Raw genomic sequence first — 17,773 nt, 5'->3', positions numbered from 1 at the left:
ACTTTAACTGTCATGGCAACTTCGCATGGTATCATGAGATTTGCAATTTAGGGAAGGGACTATGGAATTCCTAGCTAGAGAGTTCTTGTCCTGAGTACAAGTTATGCATCAGGACTATCAGATGTTGTGGCACTCCCATTCCTCTTAGCACAAGCCATAGCTTTCTATGATCTATCCAGTCAAAGGTTTTACTGTAGTCAATAAAGTACATGCAGATTTTCTTCTGGAATTCCTGGTGTGCTCCATTATCTAATGTATGTTTTCAATGTGATCCCTAGTGTTGTAATGCCCCCCTGCTTTTTAAGAGGGAAAGGAATGTCATTAATTTTTAACCAATATAGAGAAAATGCATATTGTCTAAAAATTTTCAGTACATGTCACCTTCATGACTTGCTTTCAGCTAATGCCTGCAGAATTCCCCCAATGACTTGTTTTCTGTGGTAATTTCAGACTCAAAAAGTTTCACACGTCATCCTTATAGGGGATGACGAAAGCAACCCAGCACCAGCAAAATAATTTGATGCTTACTTAAAATAGATTAACAAAAAAAAAGAAGAAAATCAATATTCCAAAGTAAATTAATAACAGGAGGGTTGTGAAATACACTGTGGCTTATCTCCAGGTCCTCCCTTTTAAACTATCAGTGGGTTGGTGTCAGTGAGATTTTTATTTGATGAGACCTTCCTGCATGAGTTGGGAACAATATGTTGAACTCCACCTACATCTGATCTTTGTGAGACATTTTTTATTAACAGGACAAAATGTGTGCATAGAGCAGGCTCCATCAGTCTGATGCCTTACAGATGTGTTGAACTAGAACAGCTATGTGAGCTGTGGGATTATAGGTGTTGTAGTCCAAGAAGTCTGGAGGACATCAGAATGAAGAAAGGTAATGTAGAGTATAAATCTGTCATTAGTTAACCAGTATATTCTCCATTAGAGTACCACCACCTTCAGGCACTAAAGCAAAGATGGGAATGTGTTTTAGCTCTTCCAAAGGGCTGCAGCCACTCTGTCACAGACTCAGTTTTGGCAGAAAGACTCATCCCTTCTATTTTGGTGGGAGCATCCCAAAACAGAATGGAATAGTAAGTCAAAAATGGCAAGTTGCCAGAGCCTTTTCAGGTTGATGGGGGCCCCAGAGACCATACTGGATCAACCCAAAGGTAGACCTATTGTAACAATTAAACTTGTTGATTAAGTGTTGACTTTCCAGATTTCCATTGCTTCATTAGTTCTCTCTAGCTGAGATAATCAATAAATATAGATTTTAGTGCAGGTGTGGGAATTGTGTGTGGAGTGTGTGTCTAGTATTGCCCTATAACAACAGATGATAGGGAAGTACTAACCTACAGGGAGGAAAGTTTAAAATGTTGGTCTGCCAGCTGATGGCAGTCAAAACAATCTGCACATGGTAAAAGAAACTGGCAGGGAACTCCCATGAGAGCATGATAGGCCATTTTCATGCAATCTCCAACACTGATTTCTATCCTGACATTTTGTGATGCCCAGGCAGAGGCTAAGCATGTGAGGTCTGCCCTGCTAGGTACATAGGGTAATGGATATGGACAAATTAAAAGACTCTAGCCTACTCTACAACAGGGGTAGGGCACCTTTTTGCTATGCAGGGCCACTAACCCATGGGGAAATTAAACCAGAGGCTGCACATGATGGTAGGCACAGTCAGCACATAAAGCAAATAGAATTTGCAGCATTGAAAGTTTTCAGATTTCTTTCTCTCTCCAGGCCACCTCATCCCCCCTCAACTCGATCACCCACCCCTGTTTTGCATACAAATCAGAAAAGGAAATTATTCCCAAAGGGTCAGTCCAGAAAGCAAGAGTTGACCCACAGCATCTGGCAAAATAGATGATACTGAAGCCACATACAATCAAGCCACAGGCTCTATGCAGAGCCACACTTTCCTCAACCTAGACATGTAGCCTATGCACACTAGAGAAATCAAGGGTGAGCCCTTCTATTTTGAGCCTTAAGGGAAGATCCAACAACAGTAATATACACAATAGCTGGTGGAGTATTAATTTGGCTGCTTTTGGGTAGAACAATTGTCAGCCTAATGCAGCATAACAGATTATTTGCTAGAGTTTTGGAAAATTTCCTTTTTTTAGCTTGAGCTCCTGGAATTCCCCCAAGCAGCATGACCACTGGCAAATATCAGGTAAGAACCTTCTGCTTCTTACCTGATACTTAGCTAATCCTCTCCACATGTGATACTGTTTTCCTGCCATAGGCTATGCCTTTTTCTTTTAATGAGAAACTTTTCTGGAACATGGCCACATAGCCTGAAAACCCCACAAAAAAACCATTAGAAGTTAGACCTAATCTTAAATTTTGGAAGAAGTGGACTGTTACAAACACATTTAAACAGATAACAGACTATGATCCACACAATTTTATTAAGAAGATGAATTAGTTACAAAATAAAATGAAGGATTGGGAACATCTTCTCTGGGAAAGATTCATACCCAATTAGATTCTGGTACAGGAACTGAGGTGTGGGGGTTAGGATAAAAATGGGACACATGTAGTGGGAATGATCTGGAAGGCCTCATTATTTAAACTTGCATCATAGGACTCACTGCAGTAGTTCTTTGGTCCTCCAAATATTATAGAGTGAAACTCTTCAGAATGCCTGGCTAGCTGGGGCTCCTACAAAATGAAGTATAAAACATCTTGGAGTTTATCTCCTCCCATCAAAAGAGCCCTGACCTTCACTACCTTTCCAACATGGCATACCATGGCACAAAACATTCAAAACTGAATGGATGCCACAGTCCTTCCCTAAATTTACACTATATTTGCTTGATACCAAGCAGCAGCTATGAGGGAAGTTACAGCCAACACATGTACATACAACCTCCCCTGTACCAAATAAAATGATGGAACATGGAGTAATGATACAGTAGCCTCTTTTCTCAGATGCTTCCTCTGTTTGATGGATCTGGAGCCCTTGGCAGTTTTGTGGATTCATGATGTCTGAGCCTCACAATTCCAAACAGAACAATTTCCTCGTTGCCTACAAGGGGAAAAAGACAATCATTTACACTACTGATACACTACCATCAGCTTCCCTGCTCAGATCTTAGAATTATACCCCATGAATTTAATCCAATACCCAACCAAGGAAGGAAGCCACAGCTAATAGCATTTCTGACAGGTAGCCATTCAACCTCAGCTTAAAAACCTCCAACAAATGAGAGCCCAGTCTTGCTTCCAGCACACTTCCTCTTATGCTTGGAAAAGCTATTTCTTTGGACTACAACTCCCAGATCTTCCCAAAAAAGCAATTTCCTACATGTCTTTATTTTTAACCCCTGACCAAACCTGGCATGCCCCTAGCTTCTGACAGGCATTATATTCAATACCCTGTACTCTGTATGAATGATGATGCCTTATTCTCTCTTTCACTTCCACAGCTGCCTAGCTTTTGGGCTGTTCCATGGAATTATTAAGATCCAAGCTTACACAGAGATGTTTTGGCAGTAGATTTGTGCCAGCTGCCCATTTGGCACAATGGAAGGAGCTATAGTCTGTCCCTGCCAATGGCAGAACTGATATGCTACCTCCCAAGAATTGATCATGATTTCCATTTGCCCCCTAATCTATTATTTAAAGGGTACTTCCTCCATTTCAAAGCACAAAGGTTCTCACCTCCAGGTTAACATGGTGTCATACACTCTCCGAGGCACAGGTGACTTGTCCCGGTCAAACAATCTACTCCAGCTGATCCAAGAAGAAAATTCGGTTTCTGGTGCAGAGAGATTCCTCCGTGCCCCAAGTTGGAGCTACTCAAATTCCCACAGCATGGCACAATAATGAAGATGAATACAGCTGAGAGCTGTGCTTAAGTACAGAATACACACTCTCAAATGTCCAGAGATGACATCTGGAAACTTCCACAGCCCACTTTGAACCATGGTGTCCTGAAAAAAGGTCAAGGAAAGTGGGCTCTCCATGTGGGGTTGCTGGAATTGGTCCCTTGTTGAGGTGGATGGTACGTAGACTCCAACAAGAACCAATCTCTTCCAATCCCATTTGAAAATTATTGGCTCAATCAAAGTCAATTGTTGCATCTTCATCAAAGACATCTATGGTAGTTGCTCAGATGTTTGGCATTATTAGGTAAACCGTGGAAGTTTTTAAAGGGGAAGGGTTCTCTTCCCCAACACACATTTGTGTTTCAGAGGCACTTTAACTGTCAGGAGCAGGCAGTGGAAAATATAGTGCATGACCATCCATCACAGTGATGGCGCCTTCTGTTTTTGTGGTATGAACTGGTTGTGCAGGTCGACCCAGGCTCCAAGGTTTGAATGGCAACAAGTATCACATTCCAGATACTGTGACATCTAGTCACAAAACATGCTGATGTGGTACCACAGTTAGAACTGGCACTACAATTAGGCAGAGTAAGGCTGGAGGGTTCACCTGGTCACCCATGTTCCCTTACACTAGGTAAGCTTTTACTGAATCTCTAAATTGCCTTGCTGATCTGAGACACTTGTGCTGACAACATCACTGAAAAAGTATTCATCTACCAATCCATTCAAATTCTGCACATGGAATGAGGGTTCTATTTTGTTCTTCACTTTGGACAGCAAAATGTCTCTGGCTGACCCTACAGATACCATTGAATCCCATTTCCCAGCTGCTAAAATGGGAATTCAGCTGCTCTAAACCTTGACCCTATTTGGAGATTTCCATAGAATGTAACTTTCTTTTCATTGTTGCTGAGGGAAGGACCACCATCACGATCCCTTTTCAGGCAAATGCCAGTTTTTTGAGTTATAGTATTAGATTTCCTCAAGTGGTGGCCTAGCAACTGCTTGCTCTTTTTTGCCCTCAGCTTTTCTTGTCTACTGCTCTGGAGCTATAAAGCTTTATGTTTCTTTCCACCAAGGTTAAGATTTATTTCACTCAGACAGAAATTGTGCAGGCATCTCTTGAAGGGATGCTTCTACAATGACATCAGAATGATGCATGGCCATGCAAGTGCTGATCACAGTCTTGATGCTGAAATATAGCTCTGTAATATATTTTCATTGGGAACCTGATCTTGAGTACGTTTAGGAAGTCTGTAAATACTAGAGACCTCGGAGTGTGTGAATTCCAAGGCCCTTAAACTCCAAATATCTGTTTCCTGAATACAGCCAACACCAGGGTTAGATCCAAGGCTATATGGCACCAGCTGTATGGATTCTCATCTGTAATCCATGCTGATTCCTAATCCTATTCCTATTCTGGTTTCAGATGATAATTAGTCCATCCTTCCCATTTCTATGAACAGTGTCTCATCAATATTCCTTGTCCCACCAGTAGATCTCCAGTATTTCCTACTATTTAGTGGGATGGCTTACTCTTATATGAAACAACTGACCAGTGAAATTTCATGAAAGTAATGCATTAGTTAATGTATACTGTAATGAAATCAACATTTAAGTTCAAAGGCCAGCTATAGTTTGCTGGGCTCAAAAGAGAAACCTATTAACTCTAAGTGTGCTCTGGAGCACAGCTTTGGTACCAGTTCTTAGCTTTTGGATATACTAAATAGTAATAAAAAGGCAATATCTGAACATATGCACAGTGCACATCTTCTTATTATATCAGATATAAACATCTGGGATGAAAAGTCAGAGCTTCCAAGTTAAAGGGTAGAGCAAGCATGAGTTTTCATATCTCTATTTGTAGAAATAAAGAATTGGTTACTAGAGTAATGCTATGTTATAAAAGCTGCAATGTCCATAACAGGTTTAGATACATATTTTTAAATTTAAAAAGAAATAATTAGTCATAAATATCTGATCAAGAAAAGAATACCACTGGGCAAAATAAAAATAAAGTAACAGCAGTCTTTGGGAATAACCTTTAAGCTTTTGTTTGTAAGTCCTAAAATAAAATGAAATCATATTAACAGATTTTGGAAACAATATTTTGGACTATAATTCCCAGAATCCCCAGACAGCATACCCATACTTGTTGGGGATTATAGACACTGTTGTGCAAAAAGTACCCTTTCAAGTTCTAAATATTAATAATAAAGTAAATGGGGCACCCTAAAGCGTGAAGGTTAAAGATTTCTCAACATTAATTCAGCACGAGTGAGAATCTATGTATATGTTGTAAAAACATATGGGCAAGGACTACAAGCTAAGTTAAATCTGATCCTGTAAGGGCTGTTAACAACACTGAATCGCTATAGACTTCCTGTGGCATTCACATTTGCTGGAATCACAGGCCAGGCCAAATATTTCCAGACTCCCAGTGACCCACCTGTGAAAAGAAGGAAGAAGAGAGATAGAGAAGACCCAAGGACAGACCATCCATAGTTTCTGTGTACTGAAAGGATGTATTCATCTGTTGATGAAGAGGGCCAGACTGTTTACAGGCAAGAGCATCCATCAATGCAATAGAGATAAGGAGATGTTCTGTGTCTCTACCAGGAAGTGGGATAGATAATGTGTGTGAAGCTTGTCTGGCTGGCTGAAGAAGGATCTTTTCATCTCTTTCCATCTTTCTTTCACATCTCTTAGATTATATCTTGGTGTCCCTGGGAACGTCGTACCAAGCAGTAGAATCCTGAGACCAGATATAAGAAGGCAGCAAAGCCTGCAAAGACAGCCGCGGTCAAGTAGGCACTATAACTGCAGGGCTGGCTATAGCCTGGCAGGTTGCAGTAGCTGACACTCTGGGTCTTGTGGCTCATAATCCCTGCAGCAGCAGCAAAGAGAATGACTCCAAGCAACAGGTCATGTACGATGTTTGTCAAGAGCCACCGGGTTCCCAGCACCGGCACAAGAGACCAGCGGCCCAACAAGCTGAGCCCAAAGAGTGCCAAGGTTAGCAGCCACACCAGAACAGCCGCAAAGACTGCAAAATAGGTTGCACCTTCATATTTGTGCGCTGCTAAAGTCACCCAGCAGACAGCACCCGACAGCAGCTGTGCTATGCGCAGACCTCCCAAAAGACTTCGCAGAAAGTCCCTGTTGCAACTCAGGGAGTCTCGAGATGCTGGGCAAGGGGGTGTGGGTGAAGAAGGGGGTGGCGGAAGAGGCATGCTGTAACCCCAGGGCCTCCAGTTGCTCCTGTCCAGTTGGTAAGCCTTCTGCAGCCAAGCAAACCTCACCCCTCCTTCTTAGGAACTTCCTCTCCTTGCAGCTGCCAAACATCTGCAGCTTAACGGTCTTTCCTGCACCAGGGCCTCTCAGTTTCCCGGGCCTGCCTCTCCCTGTTCCCCCCTTTGCCCCTCCTCTTCTCTGGGTGGTTCTCTTTTTCTTTCTGTCTTCTGAAAGCTCACTCCATCTCTACTCCACACCCCTGCAATCTCAGCTAAGACACTTTGTAAAAGACATCTTTAGCATCCATTTCCTTGACCACTCTGGGAAACTAGTACTTGAGCCAACTGAACTTTGCCCAGTCCAAAAAAAAAGGGAGGGGTGGAGGCCTCGTGGCACTTTAGAGATGAACAAATTTTATTTGACAGAAGCATTTATGTACCACAGTACGATTTGTTCAATTCATAGAATGTTGCTTCAGTTTGTAGATTGTTTGTGCAACAAATCAGCCAACAGAGGTAGCACTTCGTGCATCTGATGAAATAGGATGTGAAACTTCATGCCAAATAAAACATGATCATCTTGGAAGTGTTATGATCCAAAGCACACTTCACCTTACTTTAGTGTGTGGAAAAGCCTAGGTGTAGTCACATTGCAAATTCAGGTAATTATGAGTAGCCCATGTCTTGGTCCATTTCACTATGTAAAAATGATGCAAGTGAGCTCCACATTGCTATTATCTGGGTATCACAACTCGGACCAGCTTTTCATATTTGAAAAAGCAAGGATCTTATTTCTTCCCAAGTTTCTGGCCTAATACAGAGGGAAAATAACCTCCTGGGTTTAAACAAGTTACTGTCATCCACCAGCCATGCCATCAGGTCAGACAAGAGGGAAAGAAGAAAGGCAAAGACACCAAGTGTCTCATGACAAATCTGTGATTAAAGGCTCACTTATCCCTCAAAAGAGGTACCCAGCAAGCTGAAAAACTGTGCCTGAATTTTCACATTTACCTTTCACTTCCTCATTCCCTTTCCCTTTTGTGTCACACTGTTTTACATTATGAACTTGAGAGTAGAGAATCTGGTCTAGTTTCAGGAGATGTACATCATTCTGAGAGCCTTTCTAAACATTAAACAGAATATACTGCATATATTCATATATAAGTCTAGAAATTTGAGTCAAAAATTGACTAAAAAATCTGGGTCAACTTATCCATGGGTTAATGCAAATGCTTTATCTTAACTCAAAATAGGAACCATCTCCCGCTCTGTGGCAAAAAGTAAGAGCTTAGTCCATCCTAAGAGAACCTCAAGGAAGCACCAACTCCCCCTATTCTGTCCACTGTGGTGCCATTTCTGGCCTTTATGAATGCTTGGACAGGAAAATAGCATCATTTGGCATCATTTTCCTTTTCTTCATTCTTTAGATCCTTTGTTGCATCCCTCTAAGTTTTACCCTCGACTTATACATGGGTCATATCAAAATACATAATTTTGGTCCCAAAACCTGTCCTTGGCTTATACATGAGGTCGACTTATAGTCGAGTATATATGGTAAATGCTATACATAAAATTAAAAAGCACAAAGCATTTTGTCACATAATAAGTAGGGGGGATAACTGAGACATCAGTTCCAACCATGACCATCCAAGTGTATATAAACTGCAGTTCAGAACCTGAATCTGTGTGGAAAGATGGTTATCCTTAATCAAGGAGACTCTCAACAGTCACATGATGCACATTTTAATGCCACGTCTTTAAAACGTTCAGAGGCACTGTTCAGGCCAGCTGCTTTGAGCAAATATGATTCCTTTAAGTGTTTATCAGCCTTCCTTCAGCATAGGGGAACTGCTGGTCTGAACCCAAAGCAGCACTGCTTATGTCAATATTCAACTTGAAACCCTTTGTACCAAATTATAGTAAAAAAAAAAAGAGAGGAAAGATTTATCAAGGTTAGAAGACCTGGATTGTGGGCAATATGGAACAAAGTCATCCATTAAAAAGTTGCATTCTTCCTACGCTACGCTTGGCCTCATGATTTGCTGCAAACAACCTTTTAGCAAGAGAACGCAATGATTACCATAATATCTGAGTCCCAGTGGCTGATCATGGACAGTATCTGCTGTTATCCCTAAAAAAATTAACTTTTATGTCTGAAGTTGACAAGGTGATTCCACTTTATCACTTGGTGACTGTCTTTCCCTCTCCTCACTCACACATACACCTTTGTCAATTCCTATCCCAACAGCTTAATTCTAAGCTGTTCTCCACCAGAGTACTGAAGCAATGTGGTTTTCCATTGACATGTACAAGGACCCATTATTGAAATCAATCTGATTTTGAAGTTTTGACTTTCATAAGATCATGAGAACAATGAGTTCTTTGTGTGGCGCATGACATTAATTTTCATGGGGCCAGGGGCCTCTACTCTTTCACACAACAATGGTGCAAAACAGGCCTGTACAAAATCTGTATCCCAGTCATTTGAGGAAAAACCATTTAAGGATAGCTCTGGCCAGAGCTACACACTGGGAAACTGTATTATTCTGAAGCTTTCAATTATTTATTTATTTAGAGAATTAATAATTAAATATAATTCAATAATCCAATATCATTCAAGAGGCTGTATCGGCAGCACAAGAAACCCTTGTACAATTTTCACTGATAATTAACATCATTTGTTCTAGGGGGCTCTTAGGGGATCCATATAGGATAAGTCTGTCCATGGATAAAATATGGAGACGGAGAAACATGACAAAAAAGCCAAGTATGGCTCCTTTGGAGGCTAAAAGGACAAGACAAATTTGAGGGCATCCTTTCTTTCCAAGATGACAAAACAGAAAGAATTTCTGCCTGAGGGCTCTGCTTACATTAAGGCTTCCTGGCATGCAAGAGGTGACTGCCAGTCCCCTTTCTTCCCTCCACATTGGTCTTTGCACATATCTGAAACAGTTACATGGGGCTCAATAGATACTCTCTGAAAGTCTCTCTTAGTTTTGTTTGTTTGTTTGTTTGTTTTGGGGAAGTATGTGGCCATGTTCTAGAAGAGTTTATTCCTGACATTTTGCCAGCATCTGTGGCTGGCATCTTCAGAAAATGTTGCCATAGAAGAGAGCTGGATATATATATATATATATATAATATATATATATACATACACACACAGTATAATATATATATATACAACCACACACACACACACACACACACACACCACACACACACTGTAGGGAATAAATTCCATATATCCAGCTCTCTGAAGATTCCAGCCACAGATGCTGGCAAAATGTCAGGAAAAACTCTTCTAGAACATGGCCACATAGCCCGAAAAACCCACAAAAAACTATGGATGCCAGCCATGAAAGCCTTAGATATCTCTCTCTTGTTCCAACCTATGTTACAATCTACATTACAGTCAAACAAGTAAAAGCATACAAAACTGAAAAACAAGGCACAGTGGAGTGAAAAGGAGCCTGATCCCTTCTAGCAACAGTGGTTCCCTTTCTCAGGCTGGTGACAGAGAGGCCACCAGTTCTTTGATCCTCAATACACCTCCATTCCTGGGCACTACTTCTAGTAACTACTCATAATGCTTTTATTTGGCTATGAAAAACAGGGGCTAGTGTAGTTAGCAGTTTGGACATCTCCCAGGATCCCCTAGAGAAAATGGCCATGAGGTGGGTTATAGAATCGTAGAGTTGGAAGAGACCACAAGGGCCATCCGGTCCAACCTCCTGCCATGCAGGAACTCTCAATCAAAGCATACCCGACAGATGGACATCCAGCCTCTGTTTAAAGAGGGTGTCTCCAAAAATGAGTTTTCTCATTTATCTAAGAACTGTCTCCAAAAATGAGTTTTCCAAGCTCTTATTTTTTAAAAAATGAAGGATTGGAAGGAGTGGTGTCACTAAAGTTGGTGTCATCTGATGTGGTAACGTTTGGTGTCACTCCCACCCTTATTGACCTCCTCCCATACTACACCCATACAAAATCCTTATATTTAATATATTTAATATTTACCATGTTAATATGTTAATATTAACATATATTTAATATGTGCCACTTATTAAAATGTTCTGATGCGTAAGGTAGAAAACAGTGGGGAAAAAGGAAGACCCCATTGCAGATAAAAGAAGCCACAGCCCTGACTCTGTGAGACCTGAGCAGGGCTGCTGATGACAAGAGTGACTTGGAGGTTTCTCATTCATAGGGGTGCCTTAAATCAAAGTAAACTTGACTGCAGTTAGCAACACAACAACTGATAGATTCTCAAAGGCGGTATCCAAACAAGCAGTTTTGCAATTTTAGCAAAATATGAACGAATGAGGAGGCGGACAGATAAAAACAAGCAAAAGAAAAACTGAGGAGGAAGAGAAGAAGACAAAGAAGTCATAACCATTAAAAGCACAGTACAGTGGTGCCTCGGGTTACGAAATTAATTCGTTCCGCGGCTAATTTCGTAACCCGAAAAACCTTCGTAACCCGAATTGCCATAGGCGCTAATGGGGAAAAAAGCCGCGGCTCCGCCGCGGCTCCATTTAAACAGCACCGCCGTTTTTTCGTAACCCGAAAAAACGTTCGTAACCCGAAACAATAAATCCCTATGGGATTTTTTCGTATCCCGAAAAATTCGTAAGCTGGGTAATTCGTATCCCGAGGTACCACTGTATGCAAAGGGATCTTGTAGCCCATTTGAGACTAAGGACATTATCAGACAAGGGAACTTGGAAGTATAATCCAATGGCAATCCGAATGCAATCATGGGGTTTCACGTTATTGCGTGATAGACTACCACACGCAATTTCAGGCAATGTCAAGCTATTTTCAGGCAATGGGAAGTCAGTTCAAACACAATTCGAATTCATGTAAATTCGCTGAACTGGACCCCCTTTCTTATCGTTTGAAATTAAGAGAAATTCCTCCCGTGTGATAAACTTCTCTGTGAAAGAAAGAAGCTGGTAGAATGAGCTTTGTTAGACCTGGGCCTCCTTCCTCAGATGCATGAGGTGAAGAGTCCAAAGACAGGCCTATAGGTCACTCCACCTCATGCCTCTGAGGAAGTAGGTTCAAATCCACCAAAGCCCAAGTCTACTGAAGCTCAAGCTCATGTCTGATAGGGAAGAAATAGCCCTGTGTGTTTTTAACACACGCGCATACACACACGCGTGTGTGTGTCTATATATCTATATCTAGGGTCACCCTTTATCAGAGGAAGAGATAGAGTCAGTGTAGTGTGAAGTCAAAGGATTTCATGGCTGGCATCCACAGTTTTTTGTGGGTCTTTTGGGCTATGTGGCCATGATCTCAGAGAGAAGATGCCAGCCACAAATGCTGGCGAAATGTCAGGAATAAACTCTTCTAGAACATGGCCACAGAGCCTGAAAACCCCACAAAAAGACAGTGTAGTGTTTGAGCATTGTATGACTCTGGAGACCAGGGTTGAAATGCTGGCACAACCATGAAGACCCTCTGGGTGTCCTTGGGCAAGTCACACTCTCTCAGCCTCAGAGGATGGCAAAGGCAAACTCCCGCTGAAGAAAATTACAGTACTAAGAAAACTCCATGACAGGGTTGCCGTAAGTCAGAAATGACTTGAAGGCACACAACAGCAACAACAACATATATTATATTATGTGTATGAGAATACATGTGAAAGGGATCTAGGAGTCCAAGTAGACCACAAGTTGAACATGAGTCAATAGTGTGATGCAGCAGCTAAAAAGGCCAATGCAGTTTTAGGCCGCATCAATAAAAGTATAGTGTCTAGAACAAGGGAAGTAATAGTGCCACTGTATTCTGCCTTTGTCAGGCCCCACCTGGAATATTGTGTCCAGTTCTGGGCGCCACAATTCAGAAAGGACATTGAGAAACTGGAGCGTGTCCAAAGGAGGGCGACAAAAATGGTGAAGGGTCTGGAAACCATGCCCTATGAGGAACGACTTGGGAGCTGGGGATGTTTAGCCTGGAAAGGAGAAGGTTAAGAGGTGATATGATCGCCCTGTTTAAATATTTGAAGGGATGTCATATTGAGGAGGGAGCAAGCTTGTTTTCTGCTGCTCCAGAGACTACAACGCTCCAGGAAAAGAGATTCCACCTCAACATTAGGAAGAACTTCCTGAGAGTAAGGGCTGTTCGACAGTGGAACACACTTCCTTGGAGTGTAATGGAGTCTCCTTCCTTGGAGGTCTTTAAGCAGAGGCTGGATGGCCATCTGTCACAGGGAGTGCTTTGATTGAGAGTTCCTGCATGGCAGAATAAAGACTGGATGGCCCTTGCGGTCTCTTCCAACTCTATGATTCTAAATCTTGCGAGAGCCACCCATTTCCTGTCAGGGAGAGGAAGAAGGCAACTACGGAAGCCCCGCCCTTCTGCTGTTGCCAGGGTGACGCCCCTCTGACGTCAAGGCCCCGTCCTGCCACGCGCTCCCTCCGCGAAGGGCTCCGCAGCCCCGCCCCCTTACCCTCCCCTGATTGGCTCCCTGTTTATCTCCGGAGTTCGGATTTAGAACTCTGGCGTTAAGGCTGCCGAGGGATCTGATTGGCTGAGATGACCGGGGTCCGGTCTCTTCAATGGGCCAAAGAAGGCGGCTCTCCTCCTCGGCGTGAGCCTCTGAATGACCGGCAAGAAGAGGTCGGAGGAGCAGCAGCCCCAGAGACCCCCCGCCAGACGCACCGCCCTGGAGGACCCCCGGGAGCCCCGCGAGGAGACCCGGCCGCAGGCAGCACAGAGGCCTCCAGGTCTGTGGCAACAGGGGCGGTCAGGGGGGCGAGGGGATCTTGCCTTAGTCTGGGAAATCAGGGTGCAAAGGGATCTTGTTCTAGCCTTGAAAATCAGGATCTAAAGGGATCTTAGTTTGGGAAATCAGGGTGCAAGGGAATCTTGTCCTAAACCCTAGAAATCAGGGTGCATAGGGATCTCATCTTAGTCTGGAAAATGAGGGTGCAGAGGGATCTTGTCTTAGCCTGAGAAATCATTGTGCAAAGAGATCTTGTAGCAATGAAGAAAGCAATGGTCAAGCTGGTAGCATGGGCTTTGGTAGACTGGAGCCGTAGTGGAGAGCCCAAAGGACTCTCATGCACCCGAGGAAGGAGGCTCCAGTCTACCAAAGCCCATGCTACCAGCTTTCTTTCTTTCTTTCAGTTAGTCTCCCAGGTGCCACCAGATCCCTCTGCAGACTGTGCTTCCTGTTTGTTTCTTTGGCACATCTTCCCTTGGCTGACAAGAGGGCATTGACTTCAATCCCTCAGTGAAACTCAGGATCCTAGATAGATTTTGAGATGACTGTTATTGCATATTAATAATAATATAGAGGATCTGAATGTCACATATATTGAAGAGACCCCTGTAAGGTAGGTTAGACCGAGAGAATATGAGTCATGGTCACAGAATGATCTTTTTGCTGAGCACAAAGGACTGAAAGCTAAGACTTCCAGGGGTTGAGCACTGCCATTCCTTCTATGTAGTTCCACCACACTGGGACTGAGAGAAACATAACATCTGCAGTGACATGTTTGGTAGTAATTCTAATGATTCATCTTTAGGTATCATGAACTAAAGGCATCCCCCGTTTATGAGCAAGCAAGAAAGGGCTGATTAGATCACCCTACAGACTAAGGGCTAAGTTTCTAGTTGGAGTTGAGAGGCCAGGGACATGAGAGGTATTTCTACAATAGTTTGCATCACCCACTTTTCCTGAGGCCCTCTTTCAACAGGTAGATTCCCCAGGCTTCTGATTAGGAAGTTGCTGCTGTTGCTTGACTTTTTAGTCTTGCCTAAAAGGAGATGAAAGAAGTCTAAGTCCAGGTGGATTTCTGAATGCAAGTATGTGATCTGTTGCCCCATTATGGCTCCACCCCTGGCACTCTGCCCAGCTTGGGTGGGACAGGCACACATGGCAGGGCTAGCGTCACCCTTTTGGCCTGCGGCTGTTTTCCTATAGCTCCTCCCTCCTACTGGCACAAACACACCTGCATTTTGGCAAGTAGTGGCCTGACTCAATCCTCTCCTAGAACCTTCCCTAACCTGGTAACTGCCAGGTGTGTTGGACCACCAGTGCCATTAGCTGCAGCAAGCATGGCGAAGCACTATATATAGTGTGCTACATCTAACTACTGACAGCAGCTGTGCGCACTTTGCGGTCCTGCAGATGTTGCCAGACTACAATTCTAACATCCCTCACCATTACCTACATAGGGCTGGCACAGAGTTGCCCACCTCTCAATCTAGAGTCAGGGTAGGCAGTGTTGTCCCTTGTATGTTTTTGGACCTCAATTCACATAAACCATTATCAGTGGCTGTGCTGAAAAGAGCTGATAGGGGCTGTAGCCCTACCTCCCCCAGCCCCAAATATATTCAAGGACAGAATTGTCCAGGCCCGATCTCAAGGAAGAACTGAGATTAGGGGTCATGAATCATAAATCCTGATGTCATATCAGAATCTGTCTTGTTCTGTGGGATGCGAGGATTCAGTTTTAGCAGTGGGCTGCAAGTGCGGCGGTTAAGGCTATGGAATAACAATGAGTTGGACTTCTGCTTTTGGTTGGAAAAGTGCACATTAAAGTGGGAAAATTGGAGGGATGGCAAGAGTGCATGAACCATTTCCCATTCTACTGCTCACTTCACTTTCTCCTCCTCCCCAGAACCACCTCCAGCTCAAGCGTGGAGGGACCCCAACACCATGGGTACACCAGCCTCTATAGCCTGTGATCTGCCACAGCATCAGACCCCCAAATCCCGCACTCGCAAGAGAGCATCTGCCAATATCTTTCAGGGGGTGGATCTATGGCAGTTGCGCCGTCTCTTCCACAGCAGTGGAGATACAGAGGCAGAGGAGCGGGCTCAACTTGTCTGGGAGTGTGCAGAGAACAGGTGCATTACTCAGGCTTTGCAACAACTCCACAGAAGGCATAGGAAACGGAGGCTGCAATCCCACCTGAGGCCTCCTTCGGAAAAAGACAGCACTACCAGACTCCTAGAATTACAACATTTCAATCGTTTACGGTATGATTTCCACTGTAACAATATCATGCTGTTTCCCAAGTATTAAGTACAAGTGTGCAGAATCCTTTTGCACTCCAGATCTTGTCCTTTAGTGTTGGTGTGGGGTCATGGACCACCCATGTTTCTATGTGTGCATGCACATATACGGTGCATGAGTTTTAGACTGATCCATCTCCTATTGGAGTCTATTTTCTCAATTCTTTCACCTAGCAGCCTATAATGAACTATGTAATACATTTATGCTCCTTACAAATATTCAGCAAATGCAATTACATAGCAGGTACTTGTGGAAATTAGGAGTATTCTACCCTAACACTGATCAAGTTATGCTGGCTGCTTTTTTTTTCTGGGCCCAATCTATAGTTCCATTTTCAGCCTTTATAAAGCCCTAAACAGCACAACCAGGTTATCAGAAGGGTTTTCTGCACCCATACAAACTTGCCCAAGCCTTCTCTTTGGTCCCCCAGTGAGGCTAATGGGTATCTTTTCATTGGTGGCCCCACACACTTGAAACTCCCTACCCAAGGAGTTTGGGTATGGCTTTGTCATTTTTATTCCAGCTGACATTTGATAAATGTGCTGTGCTTGTGAAATGGATGGATGGTTTCCACCATTAACTGGCATTTTGGAGCAATCTCAACTATAGTGCATGTATAGAACCAGATAAAAAAGGCAATGTTTGGACCAACCCTAATCAGCACAGGCAATTGTAAGCGACAATGGAAGTTACAGTCCAACAACATCTGGGAGTCCAGCAGGTTTAGAATTGTCAACCTAAGGTTTTAATTTAGAAACAAAACTGGAGCCTTTAATGACACAGAAACAGACATAAAATGTGGGGGTAAGATGCAGTTTTTTGTAGCTCTTGCTTTCCTGCACTCTAATGATTAACAGAAGCAGAATATATTTATGAAGTATATATTTAATCTTTATGGCTTACATAAGCCAGCAGAATGTAACTGCTTAGTGTGGCAGGAAAGAACCAGTGTTTCTTTCTAAACTACAATAATGTTGAATGCAGGAACAGCCTCAGCTATGGACTCTTCTTCCCCCTCCCCCCATCCCAAACTCAATTTTTAAAAAGATATTGTCCCCTTATTCTTTGTATTCTTGTCCATTTTCCAGAGAAGAAAACATTTCTTAATAGATGCCTTTTCTCTCCTGCAGGATTGAAGACTGTACCACATATTGCACTGATCTTGATAAGAGCAGCAATCATGAGGAGACAGAGGATGCTGATCGAACTGGCCATTATGCTGCTTCCCAGTACAGGAAAAAAAGAGGAATGGGAGCTACAGGCTACCTCCACCGCCTCCACCGGTGAGCAACTGAACCCAGACCTCACACCAATACATACAACTGTCACTATATGGGGGCAGGAGAAGTCTGAAATTCAGCTCTGCTGTTTAACAAGTTCCAGCTGGAAAAGAATCTTTGAGACAAGATTAGCTCTCCTCCTTTGAGTTCGGTCATGGCAGAGAAAATTGAAATCAGCCCTCTTTACCTCAGTCACTTCCAATTGTTCAGAATTGCACAAACACTACAGCTACTGACTGCAAACAGCCACATGTAATAAATCGTATGTGTGTATATACATATTCCTTCTCTGAAGGTACTTTTATATGACTAAAAGAACTCTGATAGATCTGGCCAGACTTGTGTATTTCAAGGTCATATACCCCAGTCTGCTGTTTCTCAAAA

The 17,773-nt window shown here is 43.0% G+C and overlaps 3 protein-coding genes across 5 annotated transcripts in view; 1 reads left to right on the top strand and 2 right to left on the bottom strand.

Annotated features, from left to right (window-relative positions):
• Window positions 1-17,773, bottom strand: part of ZFYVE27 (zinc finger FYVE-type containing 27) — a 668,411-nt gene that overhangs the window by 37,685 nt on the left and 612,953 nt on the right. The window lies entirely within an intron of this gene.
• MARVELD1 (MARVEL domain containing 1) lies at window positions 818-7,072 on the bottom strand. Its single transcript, XM_042458817.1, has 2 exons — window positions 3,673-7,072; window positions 818-3,037 (listed from the first exon to the last, which is right to left on the bottom strand). The coding sequence occupies exon 1, from the start codon at window positions 7,070-7,072 to the stop codon at window positions 6,545-6,547; it is 528 nt and encodes a 175-aa protein (XP_042314751.1). The 3' UTR covers window positions 818-3,037; window positions 3,673-6,544.
• AVPI1 (arginine vasopressin induced 1) lies at window positions 13,564-17,670 on the top strand. The gene is made up of 3 exons (XM_042458813.1): window positions 13,564-13,809; window positions 15,712-16,072; window positions 17,240-17,670. Exons 1-3 carry the CDS (start codon window positions 13,686-13,688, stop codon window positions 17,394-17,396), a joined length of 642 nt encoding a protein of 213 aa, XP_042314747.1. The 5' UTR covers window positions 13,564-13,685; the 3' UTR covers window positions 17,397-17,670.

Source organism: Sceloporus undulatus, chromosome 3 (assembly GCF_019175285.1).
Source record: "Sceloporus undulatus isolate JIND9_A2432 ecotype Alabama chromosome 3, SceUnd_v1.1, whole genome shotgun sequence".
Lineage (NCBI taxonomy): Eukaryota > Metazoa > Chordata > Lepidosauria > Squamata > Phrynosomatidae > Sceloporus > Sceloporus undulatus.
This window is presented reverse-complemented; position numbering and strand designations above follow the sequence as displayed.